General features: G+C 39.0%; 1 protein-coding gene across 1 annotated transcript in view; it reads right to left on the bottom strand.

Annotated features, from left to right (window-relative positions):
• The window catches only part of ARSB (arylsulfatase B), a 148028-nt gene that overhangs the window by 65743 nt on the left and 56276 nt on the right, over positions 1-26009 (bottom strand). The window contains exon 5 of the mRNA XM_033110835.1: positions 8019-8262. Coding sequence (XP_032966726.1) covers positions 8019-8262 — 244 coding nt within the window. The remainder of the gene's footprint in view (positions 1-8018; positions 8263-26009) is intronic.

Here is a 26009-nt window from a genome sequence, read left to right on the forward strand (position 1 = left end):
ACTGACTGCTACCTGTCACCATGGACCAAAATTAATTCAAAATGGATCAAAGACTTAAGCATAAGACCTGAAACAATAAACCGCATAGAAGAAAACATAGGTACTAAACTTATGGATCTTGGCTTCAAAGAGCATTTTATGAATTTGACTCCAAAGGCAAGGGAAGTAAAAGCTAAAATAAATGTATAGGACTATATCAAACTTAAAAGCTTCTGCACAGCAAAAGAAACCATTGACAAAATAAAGAGGTAACCAACTGAATGGGAGAAGATTTTTGCAAACAGAGCTCTCATAAGGGGCTAATATCCAAAATATACAAGGAACTCATACAACTCAATAACAAAATAACAAACATGGGCAGAGGACCTGAAAAGACATTTCTCCAAAGAGGACATACAAATAACCAATAGACATATGAAAAAATGCTCAACATCACTAATCATCAGAGAAATGCAACTAAAAACCACAATGAGATATAACCTCACACCGGTTAGAATGGCTATCATCAACAAGACAAACAGTAACAAGTGTTGGAGAGGCTGTGGAGAAAAAGGAACCCTCATACACTGTTGGTGGGAATGCAGACTGGTGCAGCCGTTATGGAAGGCAGTGTGCAGGTTCCTCAAAAAGTTAAGAATAGAATTACCATATGACCCAGCAATCCCTCTCCTGGGTATCTACCAAAAAAATCTGAAAACATTTATACATAGAGACAAGTGTGCTCCAATGTTCATTGCAGCTTTATTTACAGTGGCCAAGACATGGAAACAACCAAAATGTCTTTCGATAGATGAATGGATAAAGAAGTTGTGGTATATATACACAATGGAATACTATTCGGCGGTAAGAAAAGATGAAATAGGACCATTTGTGACAACATGGATGGATCTTGAGAATATAATGCTAAGCGAAATAAGTCAGACTGAAAAAGCAGAGAACCATATGATTTCGCTGATATGTGGTATATAAACCAAAAACAACAAAAGAACAAGACAAACAAATGAGAAACAAAAACTCATAGACACAGACAATAGTTTAGTGGTTACCAGAGGGTAAGGGGGGAGGGGGTTGTAGATGAGGGTAAAGGGGATCAAATATATGGCGATGGACGGAGAACAGACTCTGGGTGGTGGACACACAGTGGGATTTATAGATGATGTAATACAGAATGGTACACCTGAAATCTATGTAACTTTACTAACAATTGTCACCCCAATAAACTTCAATTCAAAAAATACAAAAAATAAGTACATAAATATAAACAAATAAAAATTTGAACTGAAAAATTAAAATGAAAGATTTTTTTTCCCTGAAAGTTTGGGTCAAAAACATGGTTGCGCAGTATACAAAGGAGTGCATTATACATGACAAAATATGATATTTAAATATACTCTAAAAAGACAATGATTGCCAACAGTGAAGTGCTAACGTGAGAAAAGCTAAGTCAGTAGACTAAAACAAGGGCACTAAGACAGATCATAGTACTAGCAAGAACTTAAAAAATAATTAAAGTGATAACACACAGTTTTCACTAAAAAGGAAATATTCAATAATAAAAAATTATTATTCAATAATATTTATTCAATGATAAGTCTGGGTCATCGTCGTAATATTTGGAATAGAGTATCATTTTAGTTCAGAGGTTGTTAACCTTTGGCTCATTGACCATTATGCTTCATTGGGCTTCATGGTGTCTGTGAAAGTGGGGTGAAAAGTGACTTATTTTTCCTTACACTGTCTTTTTGAAACTGAATCCTAGGGGGAAACATCTTTATAACGTCATATTAAGTTTTTAAGGTATTTTACATCATCAAATAATATTTCATTGTCACTGTTTTCATGTTATACTATCTAGAAGAGTTTCCCATTGATAAGAAAGAAAAAACATTCCTATCATTATGTTTTGGGGCTCTGCTTTTGTTTATATTAAGTTAAATTAAAGATAAAATAAGTAAAAAAAAAATTATGAAGTATGAATCCTTTGAAATGTCTCAAAACAACCTGTATGCTGCTTATCAAGTTGAAAAGCAGAAAAACCACACAGAATTGAAAAGAGCTTGGAGAAGTCATGTTCCCTAAAAATGATAAACATGGTCTGTAGCTTGAAAGAGAAGAAAAACTGAAGCAGTTGAAGGAGTTTCGATTGCAAATATGTCACCTACTCCAGAATTGCTGTTTCTGCTAATACTTTAATATTTTGAAACAGATCTAAAAGCAATTGATAACTATGTAACTCGTGAAACCTCTGATGTTCTCCGCACAGCCAACTCTGTTTTTCATCCATCATTGGTATTCCTATTTTATGAGGCCCTCTTGAAATTTTCAAAAACTACCATCATCTTGAAAATGTTATTTCCAAGTAAATAACTGACTGGAAAAAAGTTGCAGAACTGTAGGCACAGATCAAGTGTCTCTGGCATTTGGCTGTCCATTTGTTTTTGCTGCTTTGGAAAAGAAGCTCCAGGTGTCAATCTGACTGACAGCTTTCTGTTTCAGCGGGCCTGGGTGCCAAATGTTCTGCCACCGATACTGAATGAAGTCTTGCCTAATGCTGTGAGAAGCATCAACTTCATCAGAGCCAGGGATGGGGCTGAATCATTTTTTCAGGATCTTTTATCAAGAAATGGGAGCAGAATGAGAGCAATTCTTCACTTACTGAAAATTGGCTGGATTTGCAGAGGAGAGTCTTAAAGAGCTTAACTAAACTTTGGGCAGAAATTTTACTTTTTTAAAAACAGAAAAAAGGAACCTCTACTCTCTCTTGGTTTAGCATATTGAGACAGTATTTTTGGTCGTATCTTTTGGTTAAAGCCCTCAATCAACATTATGCATGCTGCTCAAGAATGGAACGGTCCTGTTCTGTAAGAGATCCATCACTAGGAATTCAGTGTCCCCCTAACACTGAAAGAAAGACCTTCTGCAATCTGGAGTTAAAGAGACCAAACTTTTTTCCAATTTCTCTGCAGGCAGAAGCCAACATGCAGGCAGAAGCCAAACTGAAAGGCTACTTCTGATCAAGAGAATCTTAAGATTGAAATGTGGACTTATAATTCCAAATTTGGTGATATGGATTAACATCAATGACTTACACTTTGCCAAAGATAATGACCTCAGTGAACTGGGGCATAGGAAATTATTCAAAATGAATTCAACTGTTTCTCAACTCAAGCCTACCCTCATCTGCAAAGTGTGCTACAGAGCTTGGACTCCATTCGCTATTGTGCGTTTTTTCAAGCCAGGGCTTACAACACATTTGCCACCAAAACACAACAAAACAAATATCAAGGCTGATTGGATGTCAAGCGTGACGCATGCGTTGTCCTATCAAATCCACTAAAAACTTTGTCCTACTTCTTTAAGTCAAACCTCAACAGCCTTCACATTCAAAGCTGATGATAAGCTGAACTGAAGCTCAAGTCTTGATTTGCTTGGAAATTTTTGCTTTATTTCCTTTTTTATCATAAAGTAGGTGTTAGTTTTTACATTAAAAATGTGTGAGAGAGGCATAAGTTTGTAATGAATGTTTTTCATATTTTTCTATGTGAAATCAAGAGAAGGCTGAGACTCGGAAGGACAGCAATGGAAGAATTAGGAAAGATCATCAAGAGCAAAGATGTGTCATTAGACAATGGAAGCAAGAATTTACATTGGAGTTAAGATAGTCTGTTCAATAAATGGTGCTGGGAAACCTGGACAGACACATGCAAAAAAAATGAAGTTGGACCACCTCCTTACTCCATATGCCAGAATAAATTCAAAATGGATTGAAGACTTAAATATAAAATCTGAAACCATAAAACTCCTAGAAGAAAATATAGGAAGTATATTGGCAGACATTACCCTTAGTAATATTTTTACTAATATTTTCCTTTGGGCAAGGAGAGTAAGAGAAAAAGTAAACATATGGGATTACAGCAAACTAAAAAGTTTTTTCATAGCAAAGGAAAACACCAATAAAACAAACAGGCATCCTACTGAATGGGAGAAGATATTTATCAATGATACATCTGGTAAGGGGTTATTATCCAAAATTTATTAAAAACTCATTCAACTCAACACCAAAAAACCAAACAACCCAATTAAAAAATGGGTAGAGGACATGAAGAGACATTTTTCTAAAGAGGACGTACAGATGGCAAACAGACTCATGAAAAAATATGCAACCTCACTAATCATTAGAGAAATGCAAATGAAAACCACAATGAGATACCACCTCATTCCTGTCAGAATGGCCATCAACAATAAATCAACAAACAACAAGTGCTGGAGAGGATGCGGAGAAAAATGATCCCTCGTGCACTGCTGATGGGATTGCAGATTGGTGCAGCCACTATGGAAATCAGGATGGAATTATTTAAAAAAACTGGAAATGGAACCACCTTATGACCCAGCAATTCCACTCTTAGGTATCTATCTAGAGAAATCCAAAACACTAATTCGAAAAAATTTATGCACCCCTATGTTTATTGCAGCGCTATTCACAATAGCCAAGACATGGAAACAAACAAAATGCCCATCGGTAGACGACTGGATTAAGAAATTGTGGTACATTTATACAATGGAGTATTACTCAGCCATAACAAAGAATGAAATCCTCCCGTTTGCAACAATATGGATGGACCTAGAGAACATTATGCTAAGTGAAATAAGTCAGACGGAGGAAGACAAATACCATATGATCTCACTTATATGTGGAATCTAAAGAATAGAATAAATGAAGAAATTAATCAGAAACAGTCTCAGAGATACAGAGGAAAAACTCAGGGTTGCTAAATGGGAGGGAGAGTGGGGATAAGGTGAGAGGATTAGAAAGCACAATCAGTAACCACAAGATTGCCACGGGGATACGAAAGACAGTCTGGGGAATATAATCAATTATGTTTTAAAGATTTTGTAGGGTGTCAGATGGACACTTGTCTCATTAGGGAGACCACCTCAGGGATGGTGTAGATGCCTGACCACTACAATGTACACCTGAAGCTGAATAATAATGAATGTCAACTATAATTTTATATATATATATATATATATATATATATATATATATATATATATAGTCACAGGATGTGAATTACAGCATAATGAATAGAGTCAGTGGAATTGTAACAGCTATATACGATGTCAGAGGGGTAGTAGATTGGGGGAGGAGGATTATCACTTTGTGAGGGGTATAAATGATAAATGTCCAACTATGACATTGTTTTGTACACCAGAAACGAACAAACAAAAGATCTTGCAGACTTATTTAGACATCAATTTATATATTATGTACTATTTTGGGAAAAGGAAAATATAAAGTGAAATAAATCAGTTAAGGTATTTCTAAAAAAAAAAAAAAAAGTGTCATTAGAGACCAAGGGTAAGATCATCCACACACTGTTGTATTCCCAGTTACTATGTATGGTTGCGAAAGTTGGACAGTGAAGAAGACTGATAGGAAAAAAATGGATTCATTTGAAATATGGTGTTGGAGGAGAGCTCGATGGATCTCCAGAAAGATGAACAAGTGGGTCCTGGAGCAAATTAAGCCTGAGACAACACTGGAGGCAAAGATGACAAAACTGAAGCTGTCCTACTTCGGGCACATCATGAGAAGGCAGGGGTCTTTGGAAAAGACAATAATGATGGGAAGAATAGGAGGCAGTGAGAAAAGAGGAAGATTAAATATGAGATGGATTGACTGCATACAAGAAGCCACAGGCTGTTGAGGACAGGACATGTGGACATCATTCATTCATAAGGTCACCAGGAGTCAGGGCTGACTCAACAGGACGTCACACACACAATCACATAGAAAAGAAACGAAATCAATGTCTGATATCATAAAAATAAACTCTATTCAAATTGTTGTGCATATGTTTAGGTACTTTTTTTCTGTAAGTTCACATCTTTCAATCTCAAAGAGGTCTATGTAATTCAAAAACCTGGGGGAAAAAACCCACTCCTCTGATTTAGATATTAACCTTACATAACACATAGTTGTGTCATAACAAACGATTCAAGAATTATATGGAAGAAAATCAAACCACAACACTTAGACAATGTAGATAAATATTTAGCATATTTCAGGCTAAGAAAAAGCTTTCTGAACAAAAAAGCAAGAAAAAAAAGTAAAACTCTAAAGTGGTCATTCTCGAGCTCAGTAATTTAATTTCAAACCATTTATATCTGAGGGAAAAATCCAAAATGTAGATAGATTTTATGAAGCAATTGTTCATTACAGTGTTACTGATTTAAAAACTAAAAATCAGTCTAAGTTAAGGGAATGGTTAAGTACACGAAGGGACAGACGAATGGTACAATTTGCATAAATGAATGAAGTAGGCCTGGATTGGGAATTATCAATGGAGACTGGTGGTTTAAAGGGTGAATACTTCAACTAAGGATGACAGCAACTGCTTCATTCCCATCAGTTATTGGCTTTGTGGAAATATGGGCTCTGCGTTGCCAGACTTTCCTATTTTTAAAAATGTTTTAAGTGGAAATAATTTCAAATTTATGAAAAGTTGCAAAAACAAGAAATAATAAAAGAACACTTAAGCCCTTTACTGAGATTATTTGATTGTTAATATTTGACTCTATTTTTATTCTTTCTGTACACACACACACACACATTTATTGTGTTTTGTATTAAAAATATATAAATGTATGTATATAAATATATATACACATAAACATAATTTTTTTCTGAATCATTTGAAGGTATGTTACATATATCATAGCCCTTTACTCCTAAATACTCCATGGTTTATTTCCTAAGAATAGAAACTCCTATTTTTGAGGTGGGGCATCTGGAGTGGGATGAAAAAGGGAGAGCATGAGGAGGTCGTCTATCCCTGGCCACTAGGAGATGAGTGAGTCACCACCAAATACAGGTTGAAAACTATTGGACTAGACAATTGTCATTCCATCAGTAAAAGCAATGTCTCCAATATATGTACATTTATTGGTAAATTGGATATATGTACTAATCTACTAATATATTATGTACCTTATAAAAACGTATACTTTAAAAAGAATAACAAAATTTTAAATTAAATACAAATACAAGTTTTAAAGTTTTCTTGCTCCACCCTCTAAGGTGTACACCTTCCTACTTTCAGTCCCTGTTCTATACGGTGGTGGCTAAACAGGAAAGACTCCCATCATTTCCAAAGCTGCTCCTGGGTTCTGCTCCCCAGACTGTCTCCCCTTCACATCTGCCAGCTCTCGCTATGCTGTTTTATTGCCTTCAACGTGCTTATCACTAGTGAAAGTTATTTTGCATATTTATGTGTTTACTTGTTTATTCGTCCCCTCCACTAGACTCTAAGCTCCATGAGAACGAGGATCTAGCCTGTCTTGCTCATTCTTAATTCCTCCCTACCCCGAACAGGGCTTGGCACACAGTAGCTATTCATTAGCTACTTATTATGCACAGCTGCTCCATGGCTCATATCCCAGCTCTTTCCCCCCAGTTTGGTCCTCCACTCTCCCAGCAGGCCATGGGGAAGGTCACCTGACCCTGTGCAGGAAGAAAACAATACCCTAACATATTTCTTAGAGAAGCTTCTCTATATAAAGACCTCCTGTAGCGGGTGAGCTGCTGAGGACAGTTTTCCTCTTCATGTAAAACACAAGCCCAAGGACTAGAGTCAGTGGTATTGTAATAGCGATATATGATGTCAGAGGGGTAGTAGATTGGGGGAGGGGGTAGTAGACTTTGTGAGGCGTGTAAATGTCTAATCATTATGTTGTTTTGTACACCTGAAACTAATATAAAAAACTAAAATTAAAAAGAAAAACCACAGGCCCACAATCTCAAATTCAGAACATATATATGTATACATATGAAATTACATAATAAAATATACATATATATAATTACAGTATTTCAAAAGGCATTTCTTCTTTTAAAAAATCATTCATTTGATAGCTGACTGTCATTTTCACATAAAAGCCATCATTCTCACTCAATCAAGTCAAGTTGTTCTTGGAGCACCTGTCCTGGGAGGAAAAAGAAAAAGATGTGCAGGTACCTGATGGTTTTCCACATGTCGAAGCCATCCAGAGGTTTGGTACCATTTGTGCTTCCCCCGGCCAGCTTCACGAGAGTTGGCAGCCAGTCGGAAATGTGGATGAGCTCCCGGTTCTTCACACCTTTCTGTTTCAGCAAGGGGCTTGCCACAAAGCCCACCCCTCGAACGCCTCCTTCCCACAGGCTCCATTTCCTTCCTCGAAGGGGCCAGTTATTGCCTCCTGCCAAAGTCTGCCCTCCATTATCTGAAATACAATTAGGTATTGGCATGAGAACAATGTTAACTATTAGATACATTTAAGAACAGAAGACTTCTATGTATGTTGTTTCAAATGGTGCTTAAGAACTAAAAAAGATAACTCCTCTTACCCTCTCCCGTACCGACTACCCTTCTCCCACCCGAAACTACCCTCTATCACCCAGACATAACTAGGGTGCAGTGAGGCCAGATCTGACACGAGACCATTAAATCCTCAGTGGATGAGGCCACTGGACAACGAGGAAGGCCCCTGAGGGCAACTGCTTGGGATGGAGCCCTGTGCTAATCAATGAAGTAGGTTTCAAATGTATGTGTGTGCGCAACTTCGTGTGACAGAGGAGAATGCAGGTAGGCTGAGCCCTCCTGGTACATGAAAACCTTTGAGTGAGTGTCACTTGGTGACTTAAAGTTCCTGATAGGTGAGGAAAGCAGACCTTTTATTTTCCTCCTGGAAAAATGTTCTAACATTTAAACTGGTAACTGAAGTAACATTCTACTCCCTGGTGATTTGAATTCTTTCTTAAGTGTGAAAGCTGAAGATTTCTCCAGTGGGCTAAATGTCTCTGTAAACAGAGCAGTCGGGTGGAAAATATAATTCCAAGAAAAATTCCTCCCTTCTTGACAGGATGGCAAGACAAACCTTCATCGTGTACTGTGCCAAGGAAGAGAAGGGTTTTGTTCTCAGGCACTGAGAATGGAGGATACTGGTGAAGCCAGAGAAGTCACAAGAGTGACTGATATTAAGTGTCTTACCAGCTGGTTAGGGCTCAGCGTTAGGAATGAAGTTGGACCGTAGAAGGTAAAACGTGCTATTTCTTCTATAGTGAGGTTATAGAATCATATCATCTCCAGAAGTATCCGTACACTTAGGTGACTTTAGAGACACATTTTAAATAACGCTTATTTGCATGTAATTATACCTCAATTAAACATTTTTTTAAAACCACTGTTATCCAAATGAACCACATGAGGGCAGTATGACAGACCTGCTCTACAGAATGTCACATATAAAAATCTAACCCAAATCAAGGTCTATCAAAACCACAGGATACACATGGAAGGAAGAAGAACTAACATGTGTTAAGCACCTACTATGCACCACTTTAATTTCACATTACCTCTCACAGAATCTGTTGTCTGATAGACCTGGAATGGAAGTCTGATGTCACCCACTAGCTATGTGACACAGGGCAATACACGGCCTCAGTTTCTTTACCTTTGATGTGGAGATAATAATTGCTACCTTATCTATTATGGTGAACATTAAATGGTACCATTGCTTGGCTGGGTACCTGAACCTAAGCATTCAATAAATGGTAGCTGATATTTACAACAACCCAAGTAGTCTAGTATTATAACCACTTTGTTGCTTTTAAACAATGAGGTGTGAAAAGGCCAAACCAATAAGCAGCAAAGCCAGGTTTCAAACAAGGTCTGTGTGACTCCCCAGGTACCTTCTGCTCACAGAGTGCCGTGTTCCTGATGTAGAGTGAGTTTTATACCTATGGGCACATAAAGTTTCACTTCCCTGTGAAAACCAGATGCACAGTCAGTCTCAGCAAAGCGTACATTCTTTCTATGATACAGCAGGAGAGCTATTTCAAGGTGACGATTCCCTTTATAGGAGAGACACCTTTGTTGTGATGGATAAGACATTCAAGGCTCAATTGCCACAGAGGCTTCTCATCAAGCCCTTAACACACCTCAGTTCTTCTCTGTGCTCTGTGAAGGGGAAGGAGAAGAGTCTTAGATGAAGGCAACAATTCTTCAACACGTGGCGGGGGAGGTGACAGTCCATCTCATTTGCTGTCACAGACTTACAAGAACCTCTCCTTAAACCTGATATCTCTTCTTGACAAAAACCCAAGGCCCAGTCACCCAAGCCTGTGTACTAAATAGACATTTTTATTTCACATAAGCAGACCTGTTTATTCAAAACAATGAGCACCATCTTTAGACGGAGGGGATTGCTCCACTCTTCTTCTACTTCACGGAGTATCAGTCATCCACAACCAACATATCAAAATTTAAAAGAAGGTGCTATTCCTGTGATACAAAAATACACTGGGGCCGGCCTGGTGGTTCAGGCAGTTGGAGCTCCGTGCTCCTAACTCCTAAGGCTGCCGGTTCGATTCCCACATGGGCCAGTGGGCTCTCAACCACAAGGTTGCCGGTTCAACTCCTCGAGTCCCGCAAGGGATGGTGGGCTCCGCCTCCTGCAACTAAGATTGAACACGGCACCTTGGGCTGAGCTGCCGCTGAGCTCTCGGATGGCTCAGTTGGTTGGAGCGCTTCCTCTCAACCACAAGGTTGCCGGTTTGACTCCTGCAAGAGATGGTGGGCTGTACCCCCTGCAACTAGAAAACGGCAACTGGACCTGGAGCTCAGCTGCGCCCTCCACAACTAAGACTGAAAGGACAACAACTTGAAGCTGAACGGCACCCTCCACAACTAAGATTGAAAAAACAACAACTTGACTTGGAAAAAAGTCTTGGAAGTACACACTGTTCCCCAATAAAATCCTGTTCCCCTTCCCCAATAAAATCCTAAAAAAAATAAAATTAAATTAAAAAAATAGAAGAAGAATGGCTGAGACAGCACTATTTTTACACTCTGTTGTCTGGATTGTTATGATACTGGCTCAATGCTCGTAGAAAATGCCTGTTTTCTCCATTTTAAACAGATACACTTTTGAGATATTATATAATGTCTCTGTCAGTTCCACATATTTGTTAGTGCTCAATACAAAAATGTTAAATAGTGGTGGTGGAAATAAGAGTGGAGGTGAGGGGGAGAAGGTGGCTGGGTCTGGAATCTGATTCTGGGAGCAGCCCTTCGGGTATGACTTAGGAAAATACTCTAGGCTGTAAAGAGAATTTGGCCACTGTTGCTACTGTAGGAGCTGGAAGGTGTCTGCACATATTATTAGAGGAGGGTGCTGATGCAGCGAGTGTGACTGCTTTTGCCATGAGCTCGCTGTGATGTTTTTGCCATTAACAATAATAAGCCATTGCATCATCCGTTATCAAGGAGGCTTTCTCCATCCTTTTCTCAAGAGCACTCTAGAGAGAAGGCACTGGTAACTGACACATTTGAAACTTGTTCTCTTGGACTCCATAGTCATAGAGCCAACTGCAAACCTGGCTGCATGAAGAGGGCAATTCGGCCTTGGGGGAAGGGGGAGCAGGGAGCACCAGGCTGATGGTTGCCACCTACGAACAATGGGGCAGAATCCACCACAGACTTAGGCCTTCGAGAAACAGGGTGTTGACCATCAGTAGTAGCACAGTCTCCCCAGTATTTCAAGGAGTTGGACATAAAACTCATCAGAGTAATAGCAAAAATCAAATAAACTCATTTGAAACAAGGTAGAAAGGGGCGTTTCCTATATTGCTCACTTAAGTCTAACGTAAACTAAAAGGGTCAATTGTATGGTGAAAGATAGTAACTAGTTTTTGGTGGTGATTACTTTGTAATGCAAACAGATGTTGAATTACGATGAAACATAATGTCATACACCGATTTTATATTATATATGTATACACCAACTTACATATTATTATATACCAGTTTTACCTCAATAAATTTTTTTTTTAAAGACAATGGAACTACCAGCATTTCAAACATGTTTCTTTTAGTTTTCCCTCCTAATTTTCTTGGGGCAAAAATTAATTTTTGTTCTTGTTAAGAATTAATTTTCAAGAGAAATATTTGTTTCATTTCCTGACTGACTTATGAAAAAAATTTCCAAATCAAAATAAGATGACTTCAACTAGCAAAGGGAACTATGAAACTTTTTCTTCTTCAGGGAAATCGTTCTTCAGCAATGTTTTTGGCAGAGGGAAAAGCTAATTATAAAACCTTTGCTGTCCAGAAAAGAAATGTCAAAATAAAACAAATGCTGTCATATACAGATGGTAAATCTCACTTTATTATTCATTATTGAATCAAAATAACTGTCAAAAAGTCATGGAAAAACATCGGTTAGCCAAAGATCTGAGCAAAAGCATTAAGTATATGACGATGAAGCCTCATCCGTATCCAGCTGATAAAAGATTAAGATGGAACCGTGACAACAACATTAGTTTTTAGGATTACTCCCCAAATAATGTAATGCCGTGGCTTGGCTGTGGCAGGGTGCCCTGAACCACCAGCATATATCTCTCTATGTCACTGCCCCCTTTGAACCTGGGCTCACCCAACACATCCCCCCATGACTTGGGGATCATGGAAGGAAAAGCAAGGACGGCTCCAGCAGCCTTGCACCAGGACTTGCCTCTGAACAGGGCCACCAATGCGAGTATGACAGATGAGTAGACAACATGATTTTAAAGAAGCCTCTTTGTCTAAAAAAAGAACCTGCTTGCTGATGGTTGCTTCTTTCAGGCTAATTTTTTAAACTATTAAAATGTAAACTGGAGCATTAACATGTGTCTTAGTAGTCATCGAAAGATTAGGTAAATGCAACCTTCTCCTAGTAAAAGATTTTGGAGACAATATCTACCCAGATACTCAATGTACAACCTGATGGTCTTCTCCTTCCCTCTATTGGTTCTATATTCAACCATTTCGGCTTGAATGTGCACTCATTTCTGCCATGTGCATCCTTCCAATGGGTTTCCAATCCAGCCCCCTGCCTTGGGTCTGACATTCCTCTCACCTGATCTACTAAGGTACCTTACAGACTGCTTCACATGGCTGTTACAGGCATGTTTGTGAAGCCCCAAACCAATCAGGCCACATCCGTGTTTAAAGACCTCTGATTGTTTGCCAATCAGGAAAACATTCAAACTTCTGCCCCACATAGAGAATCCTTTACATCTGGACCAACCTACTTTTAGAAGATCAGCTCCTGCCCTTCCCCATAAAAACAATCCTGTGCTTCCGTCACATAACTAACTTCTCCCTGTTACTGGAACACATTCATGCTGACTTTGCTTTTGTACATGTTGGTTCCTTTGCCTAAAACGCTCGCCCCCTTCTTTCCTGCTTAACTTAAATTTTAAGTCCCGGGTCAAATGTCACATCTTCTGTGAAGTTTTTACTGACTCCTCCGACAGTCTTTATCTTTCCTCTGTACTTCTGCTGCACTTTATATGCACTTCTCTGTCGCACTTATCTCGGTATCTTATATACACACTTATCGCACTTATCTCTGTATATTAATTAGTTGTTCATGGGTTTGTCTTCCTCCCTAACTCTGCATCTCAAGAGCAAGAACAATGTCTCATTTGTCTTTGCATTCCCAGGACCTGGCTCAGGACGCCAAGGAGAGAGCTCAAAAATTTGAAGGGAACAAATAAACAAATGGAGGAAAGGCCTCCAAAAATAGAGATTGAAGACTCTACAGATGAAGATGGATTACTGCACAGTTTTTTCTGAGCCTTCCTCCAGCCACTCCCTGACCTTTACATCTAGGAAGCAGCGCTGCACATAGATGTTCCTTATTTTATAGGACATTGGCGAGGGGGCTCCTGGAACCCTGTGAGGATTGAAAACAAATATCGGAGTTTTTTGTCTCATCTGGCACCCGGTCAGTTGCACTTAAGTGAAGTAGATTGTTCGAGAACATTTGAGGAAGCATTGGTCCTGGCCTGGAAGAAATTCTCACTCACCCCTTTAACAAATCTTTCTGCAGTTCCCACTATGTACCCGGGGCCACTCTAGTTTTGGGGAAATGGCAGCAAACAAGACAGACAAAGTCTTTTCTTTCATGGAGTGAATAGAAAAGGAGATAAGATCTCTCCATTCGTGGTAGGTGATAACTGGGCCTCTTGGAGGAGCTGGAGCCAGAAGGACAGGACAGAGCCAACCACCAACAAAGAGAGTGGGCACAGGGAGGAGGCAATTCAGGGCCTTATCCGATTACACATTGGGGGGGGGGTAGTGCAGTGATCTGTGTCAAGGTTTCTTCTCAATTAAAGACTAACTATACCCTCAAAAACACTCTGTTTCCAGAGCTTAAGGAAAATTTGAGCTGAATGATGACTACATATAAACAAGACAATGTCTAGGTGTTTCACGACTGTCACTGTTTTTCTCTATCATCCTTACTCCCACATTTCTAATTTCACTGAAGTATATGCAAGGGATAGGAGTTAAAAGCTGTGGGTTTGGGAAAGTTACTCTATCTGCGAGCCTAAGTTTCTGTATTTGGAAAATGGGGATAACAATAATACCCACTCTAACGCAGAGCCTGGCACAGAAGGAGTGCTCAATAAATATTAGCCACTTTCATTAATGAAAATCACCAGCAGCAGTAGAATCAGAGCGTGCAGAGCAGAACAGGCTCCTATCTGGGTATTTATTAAACACGCACTCGATGTAGGTATTACAGCCACCCTCTAAAACACCACGTTTCGTAAGAAGAAAGTATTCTAAGCATTGAGCACTTCTAGGTTGCCTTCTCTTCTCTGGAGGTAATTTCTGGAGAGTCAAGACATGAATTGTGAGGGGTTTGGTTGTTATTACTGGGGCAGAGCCAGGGTGACTCCTTTCTGTTGCCATGAGTTTAAATAAAGTACACCAGTAACCAAAGAAAGAGGTGCAATAGCCATAGCCTGTGATTCAAATTAAATGTCAGAAAGAGAATCTTTATTTAGATGTTCATTTGAATATTTGAAGAGGTTTTAAATGGTTTGCAGCATTCAGGGCAGATAAATGTTCAGACACCCAACTCCCAGTCAGACACTAATCAGACTTTACCTCTTGATTAAAGGGCCCAGTACACGGCGCGTTCCAGCTGCGCTCGCATTAGGGGCACGCTGGAGGGACGGAATTAGCAGCCAGGCCCCAAATAACTGATGGTGCCACCAAAAGAGCCGGAGATAAAGGAAGACAGACGCAGGAAAAGGGCAAAATAAAAAATGAGTGGGGCTGAAAAAGATTACGCAAGGTTGTAGTAAAAAGATGTCCTCATTTTAGTGGGGCTAATGTCATTGCTTATAATGATGAAATACCAATGGGATTTTCTCTCTCCTTTAACATTTATGAAGGATGAAAAGACTCCAAAGTCTGTTGAAACATTGAAAACACTTGGTCTCTAAATGGTAAAATGGAACTGGGAACTGGAAAACAGGTCCTAATTCATTACATATCAGTAGGCAAACAACTGAACTTTTTGCTGTGATTTAAAGCATAGGTAGTCACCCATTTTTGAGATTCTTAAATGAAAGTTGTAAGATAAGTACAAAATATTGTGAGTTACCCTCACTTAGGAGACAGAGATAGTGCTAGGTGTGATCTGCATATTCTAGATCCCCAAACGAGTAGCACAGAAGCCCATGTTTGGAGTACTTAGGGGCAGTAAAAGTACCAAGTGTTTGTACTTTTTTTTTTTTTTTTGACAACTAAAACCCACCCTTTTTTCTCTCTGCAGTTTGATCTTGAAAGAACGCTTTTGTTTTTTGTTTGTTTTTTTTTTAAAATCTAATGAAGTTATTTATTTCAGGGCAAACTAAAATTATTTGGTACCTTGAGTGATTATCATAATTTACTCACAAAGTATTTGGATCTCCTTCCAGACCTGAAACCCCTTTAAGGTGACCAAATAATTTTTTACCAGACAGCTGTTTATCTGTCAGGAATGTCAATAGAGAAATAATAGATGTAAAAAATATCAAAGAAGTGCTTTAGAGGCTGGCAGATTCAAGGATAGCAGAAAAGAAGCGAAAATACCACCGAGATAGAAGAAAATAGAATTATGGATTCCAAATAACAAGTGTGTTAACTACTTGCCTTGTGAGGAAGATGGGACTCGAGCTCAATGATTTTTCAGAGAATTAAAACTAGAGAATACTCACATAGTCTACTTGGGTAAGCATCAACTACTTTAATTTGTCTTTATGCTTCCAAATACATAATGCAAGTTAAATGTTCTGAATTTACCCTTCGGGTAGAAACAACATTTTATTGGGTTTCTATTTTATGAATAGTAAAATAACCTTTCAGAGTTGCTCAGAAAAATTAAGAAACCAAAACGAGTGGACAGGCAGTTTTGTTTCCCCAGAGGCTTTTTCGGAGCTTGCTAAATGCTAACGGATCTCACCAGTGTATGGGTGTCTGATGGCGGTGGAGAGACACACACAGGCAAAGCCATGAGAACCCTGACCAGCACATTCCTCTTTGAAGAACAATAGAAGAGTGAAACATTTAATGGCAGAAACAAAAATAACTCAATACACCTAAGTATTAAGAAGTGTGTTAAGCATTTTAAACACTGAATGCATACTTCATAAAAGTATAAGAAAAAGATTTGCTTTGGATCCGCAGATGACATTTGCTCCAAAGCCAAAGCAAAACAAACTCTGAGTCCTCAGACTCTGGGTCCTCCTGAGCGCACAGGGAGGCAGTCCCACTTCTGATCAGGGTGTGCACAGTGAGAATGAGAAGAAATCTGGAGACACTGGACATCCCAACAGGGGAAGCCAGTGCCGGCTGCTGGGAGTAAAGGCAGCTGGGGGAGAGGAGAACATGTGGGAAACAGACTGGGTCTCTGTGCCTAATGAAAGGCTAGAGGTTAAATGGAGGCATTTCAGCAGGAAATAAAGGGATGTTGAGAGAGAGAGAGGTCCAGTATCTGGGAAAATCTACATCTCCTGAACAGCCATGAACTGGGATTAAAAAAAAAAAAAAAAAGAAAAAAGTCCAAATGATCAAGCAAATGCAAACAAATGCCCCCGAGTAACCACAATAGTCATCACCAAGTCTCTGCAATTATACCCTAATGCAGGGCCCATTTAGTCTCAGACAAGATTCTAATAATACGTATGCATGGTGGCTGGCTTTCTAGTTTTCACAGCAGACTAGAATCTGCATGTTAGAATGGCAGGCTGCTGGATATGCGACCTGTAGAGACCATCCTGAGAGCAAGGAAAGAAGAATATGAATAAGGAAATACGAATTTTAAAAGTAGACCACAAACTAAAAATGTATTCACCTGTTTTTTTCCAATGTTAAGTGATCCACACTGATATATATTAAGGACAACTGTATGAATCATAACACAGCAACTAAAAAATTAAAATGATGACCCTACAGCATTAAGACAGTAAGAGACTCATGGTATATAGTCAAGGATAGATCTAGAAAAAGGTTTATATTCCCTATTCATGACACTGATCCTATCTCTATCAATATAATGTGAACACTTTCACCTGTCATCTTCTAGAAGAGGTCACAAGTACAAGCACACAAAAATTTTTATTATCCTGGCATAGAGTTAAGTCTGTACACTGAAAAGGGAGAGACTGATTACAGGTCAAGCAGAGTTCCTCAGGTGCCCTATAGTTCTACTGGAATGATGTTTTGAAATCATAAGTCAGGGCTTTTCTCATTCCTAGTAATTCCTGTAACCCTATGACTTTCTCCCACCCAGGAAGTAGAAGGGCAATGGGCATATGGCCTCAGGGACGTCTCTTGCATGTCTAAGTTTGTGGACTGAAGTCTGTGATTGCATATGTATGAGCATTACAGCTGGATGTCCCATGTTTAATGGATATAATAATTGTGTTACTTTTTTGCAGGTGAAACAGAAGGTGAATATCTTTTGATTGTTGTAATTGTTTTGTTTTTATTGCTGATGTGGTAATATATGACCCACTTCTGGACTCATTCACAGATTTTACTTTTTTATATAATAGCAGTTACAAGCATACCTCATTGTGGGTTCAGTTCTAGACCACCACAATAAAGCAAATACTGCAAATAAAGCAAGTCACTACAATTTTGGGGATTCCCAATGAATATAATAGTTAGGTTTATACTACACTGTATTCTATAAGTGTGCAATAACATTATGTCTAAAAAAAACAATGTACATATCTTAATTTAAAAATACTTTGTTGCTAAAAAAGGCTAACCATCATCGAGTAGTAATCTTTCTGCTGGTGGAGAGTCTTGCAGCCATGTTGATGGTTGCTGACTGATCAGGGTCGTGGTGCTGAAGGGTGGGGTGACTGTGGCAATTTCTTAGAAAAAGACAATAATGAAGTTTGCACCATCAGTTAACTCTTCCTTTCATGAACGATTTCTCTATAGCACGTGATGTTTCATAGCACTTTACCCACAAAAGAACTTTCAAAATTGGAGTCAATCCTCTTAAGCCCTGCCACTGCTTTATCAACAAAGTTTATATAATACTCCAAATCCTTTGCATTCATTTCAACAATCTTCACAACATCTTTACCAGGAGTAGATTCCATCACAAGAAACTACTTTCTTTGCTCTTCCATAAGAAATAACTCCTTATGTGTTAAAGTTTTATTATGAGATTGCAGCAATTCAGTTACATCTTCAGGCTCCACTTCTAATACTAGGTCTCTTGCTATTTCCACCACATCTGCAGTTACTTGCTCCATTGAAGTCTTGAACCCCTCAGTCATTGATGAGGGTTGAAATCAACTTCCTCCAAACTCATGTTAATGTTGGTATTTTGACCTCTTCCCATGAATCATGAACATTCTTAATGACATACAGAATGGTGAATCCTTTGCAGAGGTTTTCGATTTACTTTGCCCAAATCCATCAGAGGAGCCACTACATATGGCAGTTATAGCTTTGCAAAATGTAGTTCTTAAATAATAAGACTTAAAAGTAAAAATTACTCTTTGATCCATGGGCTACAGAATGAATGTTGTGTTAGCAGGCATGAAAACAATATTAATCTCATTGTTTATCTCTATCAAAGCTCTTGAGTGACCAGGTCCATTGTCAATGAGCAATAATATTTTGAAAGGATTCTTTTTTTCTGAGAGGCAGTTCTCAACAGTGAGCCTAAAATATTTAGTAAATAGATATGCTGTCATCCAGGCTTTGTTGTTCCTTTTATAGAGCACAGGCAGAGTAGATTTAGTATAATTCCTAAGGGCCCCAGGATTTTTGAAATGGTAAATGAACATTGGCTTTAACTTAAAGTCACCAGCTGCATTAGTCCCTACCAAGAGAGTCAGCCTGTCCTTTGACGCTTTGAACCCAGGCATTGACTTCTCCTCTCTAGCTATGAAAGTCCTAAATGGCATCTTCTTCCAATAGAAGGCTGTTTCATCTACATTGAACCTCCGTTGTTTAGTGCAGCCACCTTCATTAATTATCTTAGCTAGATCTTCTGGATAACTGCTGCAGCTTCTATATCAGTACTTGCTGCTTCACCTTGCACTTTTATGCCATGGAGATTACTTCCTTTCTTAACCCAACATCTGCTGGCTTCAAACTTTTCTTCTGCATCTTCCTTACCTCTCCCAGCCTTCATAGAATTGAAAAGAGTTAGGACCTTGCTCTGGATTAGGCTTTGTCTTAAGAGAATGTTGTGGCTGGCTTGATCTTCTATCCAGACCACTGCAACTTTCTCCATATCAGCAATAAGGCTGTTTTGTTTTCTTTATCATTTGTATGTTCATCCGAGTAGCACTTTTAATGTCCTTCCAGAACTTTTCCTTTGCATTCACAACTTGGCTAACTGTTTAGTGCAAGAGGGCTAGCTTTTGGCCTGTCTTGGCTTTTGATGTGCCTTCCTCACTATGCTTAACCATTTCTAGCTTTTGATTTAAAGTGAGAGATGTGCGAGATGTGTGTACACTTGAACACTTAGAAGCCGCTGTAGGGCTATTAACTGGCCTAATTTCAATACTATTGTGTCTCAGGGAATAGGGCGACCACGGAGAGGGAGGGAGGAGAGGGGACAGCCAGGCGGTGGAGCAGTCAGAACACACACCACACTAATCGATTAAGTTCACCGCCTTACATATGTGGCACCCCAAAACAATTACAATAGTAACCTCAAAGACTACTGATCACCAGAACAAATACAATACATAACAAGTATTCACAGGTTCAGGGCTTTAGGATGTGAACGGCTTTGGGGAAGAAAGGGGAACATTTCTTCTACAATCATGATGATCAAGTGAGGTTTATCCTAGGATTACAAGCAGTTTTCACATAGAAAAACAAAGCTGAAAGAATTATACTACCCAAATTAAAGACCTACTATACAGCTACAGTAATCAAGACAGCATGGCACCGGGTTGGGGAGCCTAGTTAAAGAACCACACCTACATGACCATTTGATATTCAGCAAAGATGAAAAAACAAATTATATTAGAATAATTAGATATCTAAAGGCTGGGGAAGAATCTCGACCAACCCCTACATAACTACATATATAAAAAATTAATTAAAGATAAATTACAACATAATAGTAAAAAGAAAAAATAATTAAAATACAGGAAAAAGATTTGAATAGATATTTCCCAAAAGAAGATATACAAATGGCCAATAAGTGCATGAAAATAAAAGGCTCAATATCATTAGTCTTCAGGGGAATGCAAATCAAAACCACAAGGAGATACCACTTCACACTCATGATGGCTATAATAAAAAAAGATAGACAATGACAAGTGTTGTAGAAGATATAGAGACATTGGAACCCTCATACACTGCTGATGGGAATAACATGCTGTAGCTGCTTTGGAAACAGATTGGCAGTTCCTCAGAAAGTTAGAGTGACCATATAACCCAGAAATACCACTCCTAGGTATGTGCCTAAGAGAAATGAAAACATGTCTACACAAAATCTTGTATATGAATGTTCACAGGAACATATTCATTATAGCCCCCAAAAGTGGAAACACCTAACTGATCATTAATTGGTGAATGGATATAGAAAATGTGACATATTTTCAGTAATATACAGCAATAAAAGAAATACTATTCTGCAATAAAAAGAAAGTACTGATACCTGTTACAACATGGATTAACCTTGAAAACATTACGCTAAATGAAAGAAGCCAGTCATAAAAGGCCACCTACTGTATTACTCCACTTATATGAAATATCCAGAACAGACAAATCTACAGAGACAGAAAGTAGATTAGTGGTTGCCAGGAGCTGGGAGGAGGACGGAATGCTAATGGATACAGAATTTAGTGGGGAGGTGATACAAATCAGAAAATGGTGATGATTGTACAACTTTGTGAATATACCAAAAATCACTGAATTCTTAATCCCTGGCAACTTTAAAAGGGTGGATTTTATGATAATGTGAATTATACCTTAACAAAACAAAACTGTATGAGATAAAGAAAGATGTATCAAAGACCTAAATGTAAAAGCTAAAAACTGTAAGACTTTTATAGAAAAACCTAAGAGAATATCTTTATGACTTGGGGATAGGCAAAAGTTTCTTAAAACCAACAGCTTTATATATATATATATATATATATATATATATATATATATATATATATATATATAACTTTATATATATAAAACTTTATATATTTATATATATATATATATATATATATACATTTGTGTATAAAAATTGATAAGACCCATTATGGCGTAAGAGGAAACAGAGTGATGACAAAACTTCAAAAGCAGAATAAGGGGTATAAGGAAGTACAGCTCTGGTCAGCTGGTGGGGTCTCACTGCACTTAAGCATTCATCGTGCACTTTTTGTCCTTTGGATGAGAGGTGGGTTAAAGAAGAAATCCGACATACAGGGAATCCCCTCTTGGTGTCACAGGAATGTATACCATCTGCTTCAGGGAAACAGTTCAAGCCTGCCCACTTCATATACATTTCAGAACACAGGCAAGGATAGACCTCGGTACAACAGATGTGATTCTTCTAGACAGGGCATTCTAAATCCCACCCTAATTCTCAAAACCCAGAGCTTCCACGACATGTCAGATCCTTTGTTCTTGTTTTCACCAGTCCATCAAATTGACTTGGCTTCTTTTAACAGCAGTAGATTCTTTCTGGAATCAATGTGTCTCTCTTTCTTGTACAGACCCCTACTTTTATACCTCAATTTTTCATCAGGGCCTTTTGTTGTAAGCTGACCCTCCAAAACATCTGCCTGGCATGTGAGACACAAAATGCTTTTTTGGAAGCTTTTTGTAAGTACACAAAGGGCCTGCTTTATTGTTTATCCATTTTTGGCTTCCTGCAAGTTTAAATATGGAATCAAGTAGAAAATGACTTCAAAATAGTTAAGAGATTATATGAATCTTTTCCATACTTTATACACAGACATGAATATATATTAACCCTATCACATATGAAATGGTGTGCCAGTGATTTCTTTTATTTTCTGATTTACATACAGTAAAATTCACTTGTCTTGGGATGCAGTTCTATGAATTTTAACAAACAGTGCCATATAACCAGAGCCGCAATCAAGACACAGAATAACTCCATCACCCCAGAAACACTCCCTTATGCTGCCCTTTTGTAATCAAACCCTCCATCCCGCCCTTAACCTCTGGCAACCACTGATGTTTTCTCCATCTTTCGAGTTTTTGCCTTTTCCGGAATGTCATTTAAGAAGAATCATACTGTGTGTAACCTTTTGAGTCTGGCTTCTTTCACTCAGCATAATGTATTTGGGATTCATCCTGTTAGTGTGTGTGTCAACGGTTCATTATATTGCTGAGTAGCTGTACTGTGTTGAGATGTACCACAGTATTATTTATCCATTCACTAGCTGAAGGACATTTGAGGGTTTTTTCCCAGTAAATTACCGATAAAGCTGCTATAAACATGTGGGCATAGATTTTTACATAAACATGTTTTCACATCTCTCGGATAAATTCCCATGATTGGGGATTGCTGCTTTCAAGATAGTTTTTCTTCATCTTTGGTTTTCAGCAGTTTGATTACAATGTGAGTGGCGTTTTCTTTGGGTTTATCCTGATTGGATTTTACTGGGCTTCTTGAATCTATGCATGTATCTTTCACTAAATTTGTGAGTTTTCAGACATTATTCCTTCATATTTTTTTAACGCATCAATTATTTCTCCTCTTCTTCTGGGGGGCTGACATAGATATTAGACCTTCTGATATTGTTCCATAGGTCTTTCCATGCAACTCAGTTCAATTTTTTTCTTTTTCTTTCTCACATTATGCAATGTCTACTGACCTATCTTGCGTTCATTGACCCTTTCCTCTGTCATCTTCATTCTGATATTGGGCCCTTAGTGTGAATTTTTATTCTCAGATACTGTATTTATCAGTTCTAAAATTTCAAACTGGTCCTTTCTCTTTTTCTGTTTCTCTGCTGAGAACTTCTATTTCTCCATTCATTTCAAGAGTGTTCAACTTTGTCTCCTGGAGAATGGTTATAACCAACCCGGTTAGATTCAGACTACAACTTTTGTCTCACCTTCTGTGGACAGTGGCGCTAATGTCCGTTTGGTTTGTAAAGCATGTGTTACGCTGTTTGTCTTGTTATGTTGACTCAGCGGTCAGTCTGGGACTTGGGCAGTGGTTTAGATCACAGCTGAGTTCTTGAAGCCTTTGCTTTGCTTCTTTGGGTCTGGGTGGCACATGAGGAGCTTGGAGGTGAGCCTGGTTATGTCAGCTCACACACACAATCAGGGAATCCTTTCCTCCAGCTCTCTCCCCTCTGAGATTCCACCCATACTTCCCAGTTCTCTCGGTTCTTTTTTCGGGTTCCTCTGGTCACAAAGTCAGGTTTCTTTCAGGTTTTAGCCTCCTGTTCTATCATGCACTCTTGCGCAACTGAGACTGCCTTTGAGAGCAAAGCAGCAAAAGCAAAGAGGAGATCAAATAGTGGATTCTCCCACACTCTTTGGACAAACAAGGGATCCGTTTCCCTGGTCCTCTGTTCAGAGAGAATCTTCTTTTGGGGTTGTAGGTGCCCAAACCCCTACTGCAAAAGCAATTAATATCCTTAATGGGACTAGCTTTGGGAGGCCAGGGAGAGAAAAGAGAGACAAAAGAAACAGATAAAATGGGAAGTCCCCTATATTCTCCAGCAAAGCACCCCTCTCCCAAACCTCTGGTTAGAAATAAGGGCTTCGCCTGGAGACTTTGCTGCCACAGCCTGCTGCATTGTTCTGTAATTCCATCAGCTCTTGGGTCAAAGTTGAGAGGCAGAGGAGAGAAAACAAACCCCACAAAACTCACTCCTGGTACAAGGATTGATACAGCTTTGACGTAATTCCCATTCACCATTTGGCTGCAATTGTTTACTTTTCAGGTGCCCCAGGTAGTTTTCTCCTTTATTGGCCAGAGGTTTTAGTTGGAATCCCTGAGAAATACAGGCTTTCGGTGGCTTACTCCATCCTGCCCAGCACCAGAAGGGTGTGCTCAGGATTTTAATGAAAATGGGTCGATATCTGGTCTTGGGGGTTTTTGTTGTTGTTGTTTGGTTGTATTTACCTTTGCCTGAATTAATCCAGAAGCAGAATGCATGACACCTCATATCAGGTTAGAATAAAAAAGAAAACAAGTATGTCAAAGGCCTTCATTAAACACATGCTAGGTACCCACGACTGTTTTCAACACTGTGGGAAAAGACGACAGAGGTTCAATACATGATCCCTGCTCTCAAGGGACATGTCATTCATGGAAAGCCTGGCCCTGGGGAAAAATGCAAGACTGTCCACAATTAGGACTAAAAAGGATACATAGAAAGAAGACAGAGAGGAAAACCGGGAATTAGAGACGGTGACATGGAAGCCATTCAACTGCACGCCAGACCTTGATGGAGAGGAAAAGGTACATTCACAGAGGGAAACAGAGGGAAAGGGAACTCAATGGTGTAATTATTCTTCCAAACGTGAGCTTACACATTGAGTTTATTTTCCCCAAGGGAAACTAAGAGGCAGTTTCTAAGGGCATTTTATTATTTCTGACCCTGTTCTTCTACCTACTCCCCTTCTCTCACCTTGGTAGAAAGGGTTTCTAGAACCCTGGTTCAGAAAGAGGACTGGAGGCCCTTTTGGGCTGGAGTGAGTCATGAGCTCTTTCCTGGGGAGACTTGAATTACCCCAGACAAAATTCTCAATCATTGTTGTAACTCAGCTGGTTGCTGGCATTGTTTGTACACTTCAGCTGAGTGAAAGCATTCGGAAGTTTATTTTTCATATTTTCTTTGGGCTGATTCCTACAATCACAAAGGCAGTATCTTCATTCAAGGACAGTATCTATTCTATTTGAACATATTTTTTTATTAAGTATTCAGAAAGGCATTGCATGGAGAGCCCCTGTGAGCAGACAACCACAACGGAAGAGAGGCCACGGGCAGAGCAGTTGCACAGATGGCCTGCCTAAGTAAATAGGGGCCAAGTCCATTGTGAATTTTCACTCGCAGCTGTGTGGAAAATACCTATGCTGGTGACTCACGGTCTTTGGATTTCTAGCTTTAAATGACAGCAGAGAAGAGATCATTTTCAAATGCTGAGCATATAGGGACACTGGTGAACTTCAGCTGGTTTTGAGCCCATCAGCTACCATGCACTCAATACAGAAGGACAATTTTAAAAAACTTTACAAGGGATTCCTGTCACCATCAGGCCATCAAACATGGTACCTGGACAGCTGACACAGCAACCAACCTGACACAGATACTGTATCTATTTCCAAAAATGGAAAATTAGCTCCCTCCTAGTGTAACTTCATACTGGGGTCTTGATTTTCTTTTCTGTATTGAGGTGTGCTCACATCTGAAGTTATTACTTAGTCAGCCCATCTGGGTCACGTAAAATACAGGACCAGGTACTGCAACACATTTGTGCCTTTCGTGGTTTTGTCTGGGACTTCATTTTTTTGTAAAAGACCTTGCTTGTGTCCCCTGATCCCCATCCTCCCCACGTCCACCCTCCTCTTGGCTGGCTGCTGGGACTGTATTTTGTCGCTTATCTAACACAAAATAAACAGAACAATCTGGAGCTAATTTAAGTGGTTTACCATATCAGGATACAGCT

This window comes from Rhinolophus ferrumequinum, chromosome 7, assembly GCF_004115265.2.
Source record: "Rhinolophus ferrumequinum isolate MPI-CBG mRhiFer1 chromosome 7, mRhiFer1_v1.p, whole genome shotgun sequence".
NCBI classification, from domain to species: domain Eukaryota; kingdom Metazoa; phylum Chordata; class Mammalia; order Chiroptera; family Rhinolophidae; genus Rhinolophus; species Rhinolophus ferrumequinum.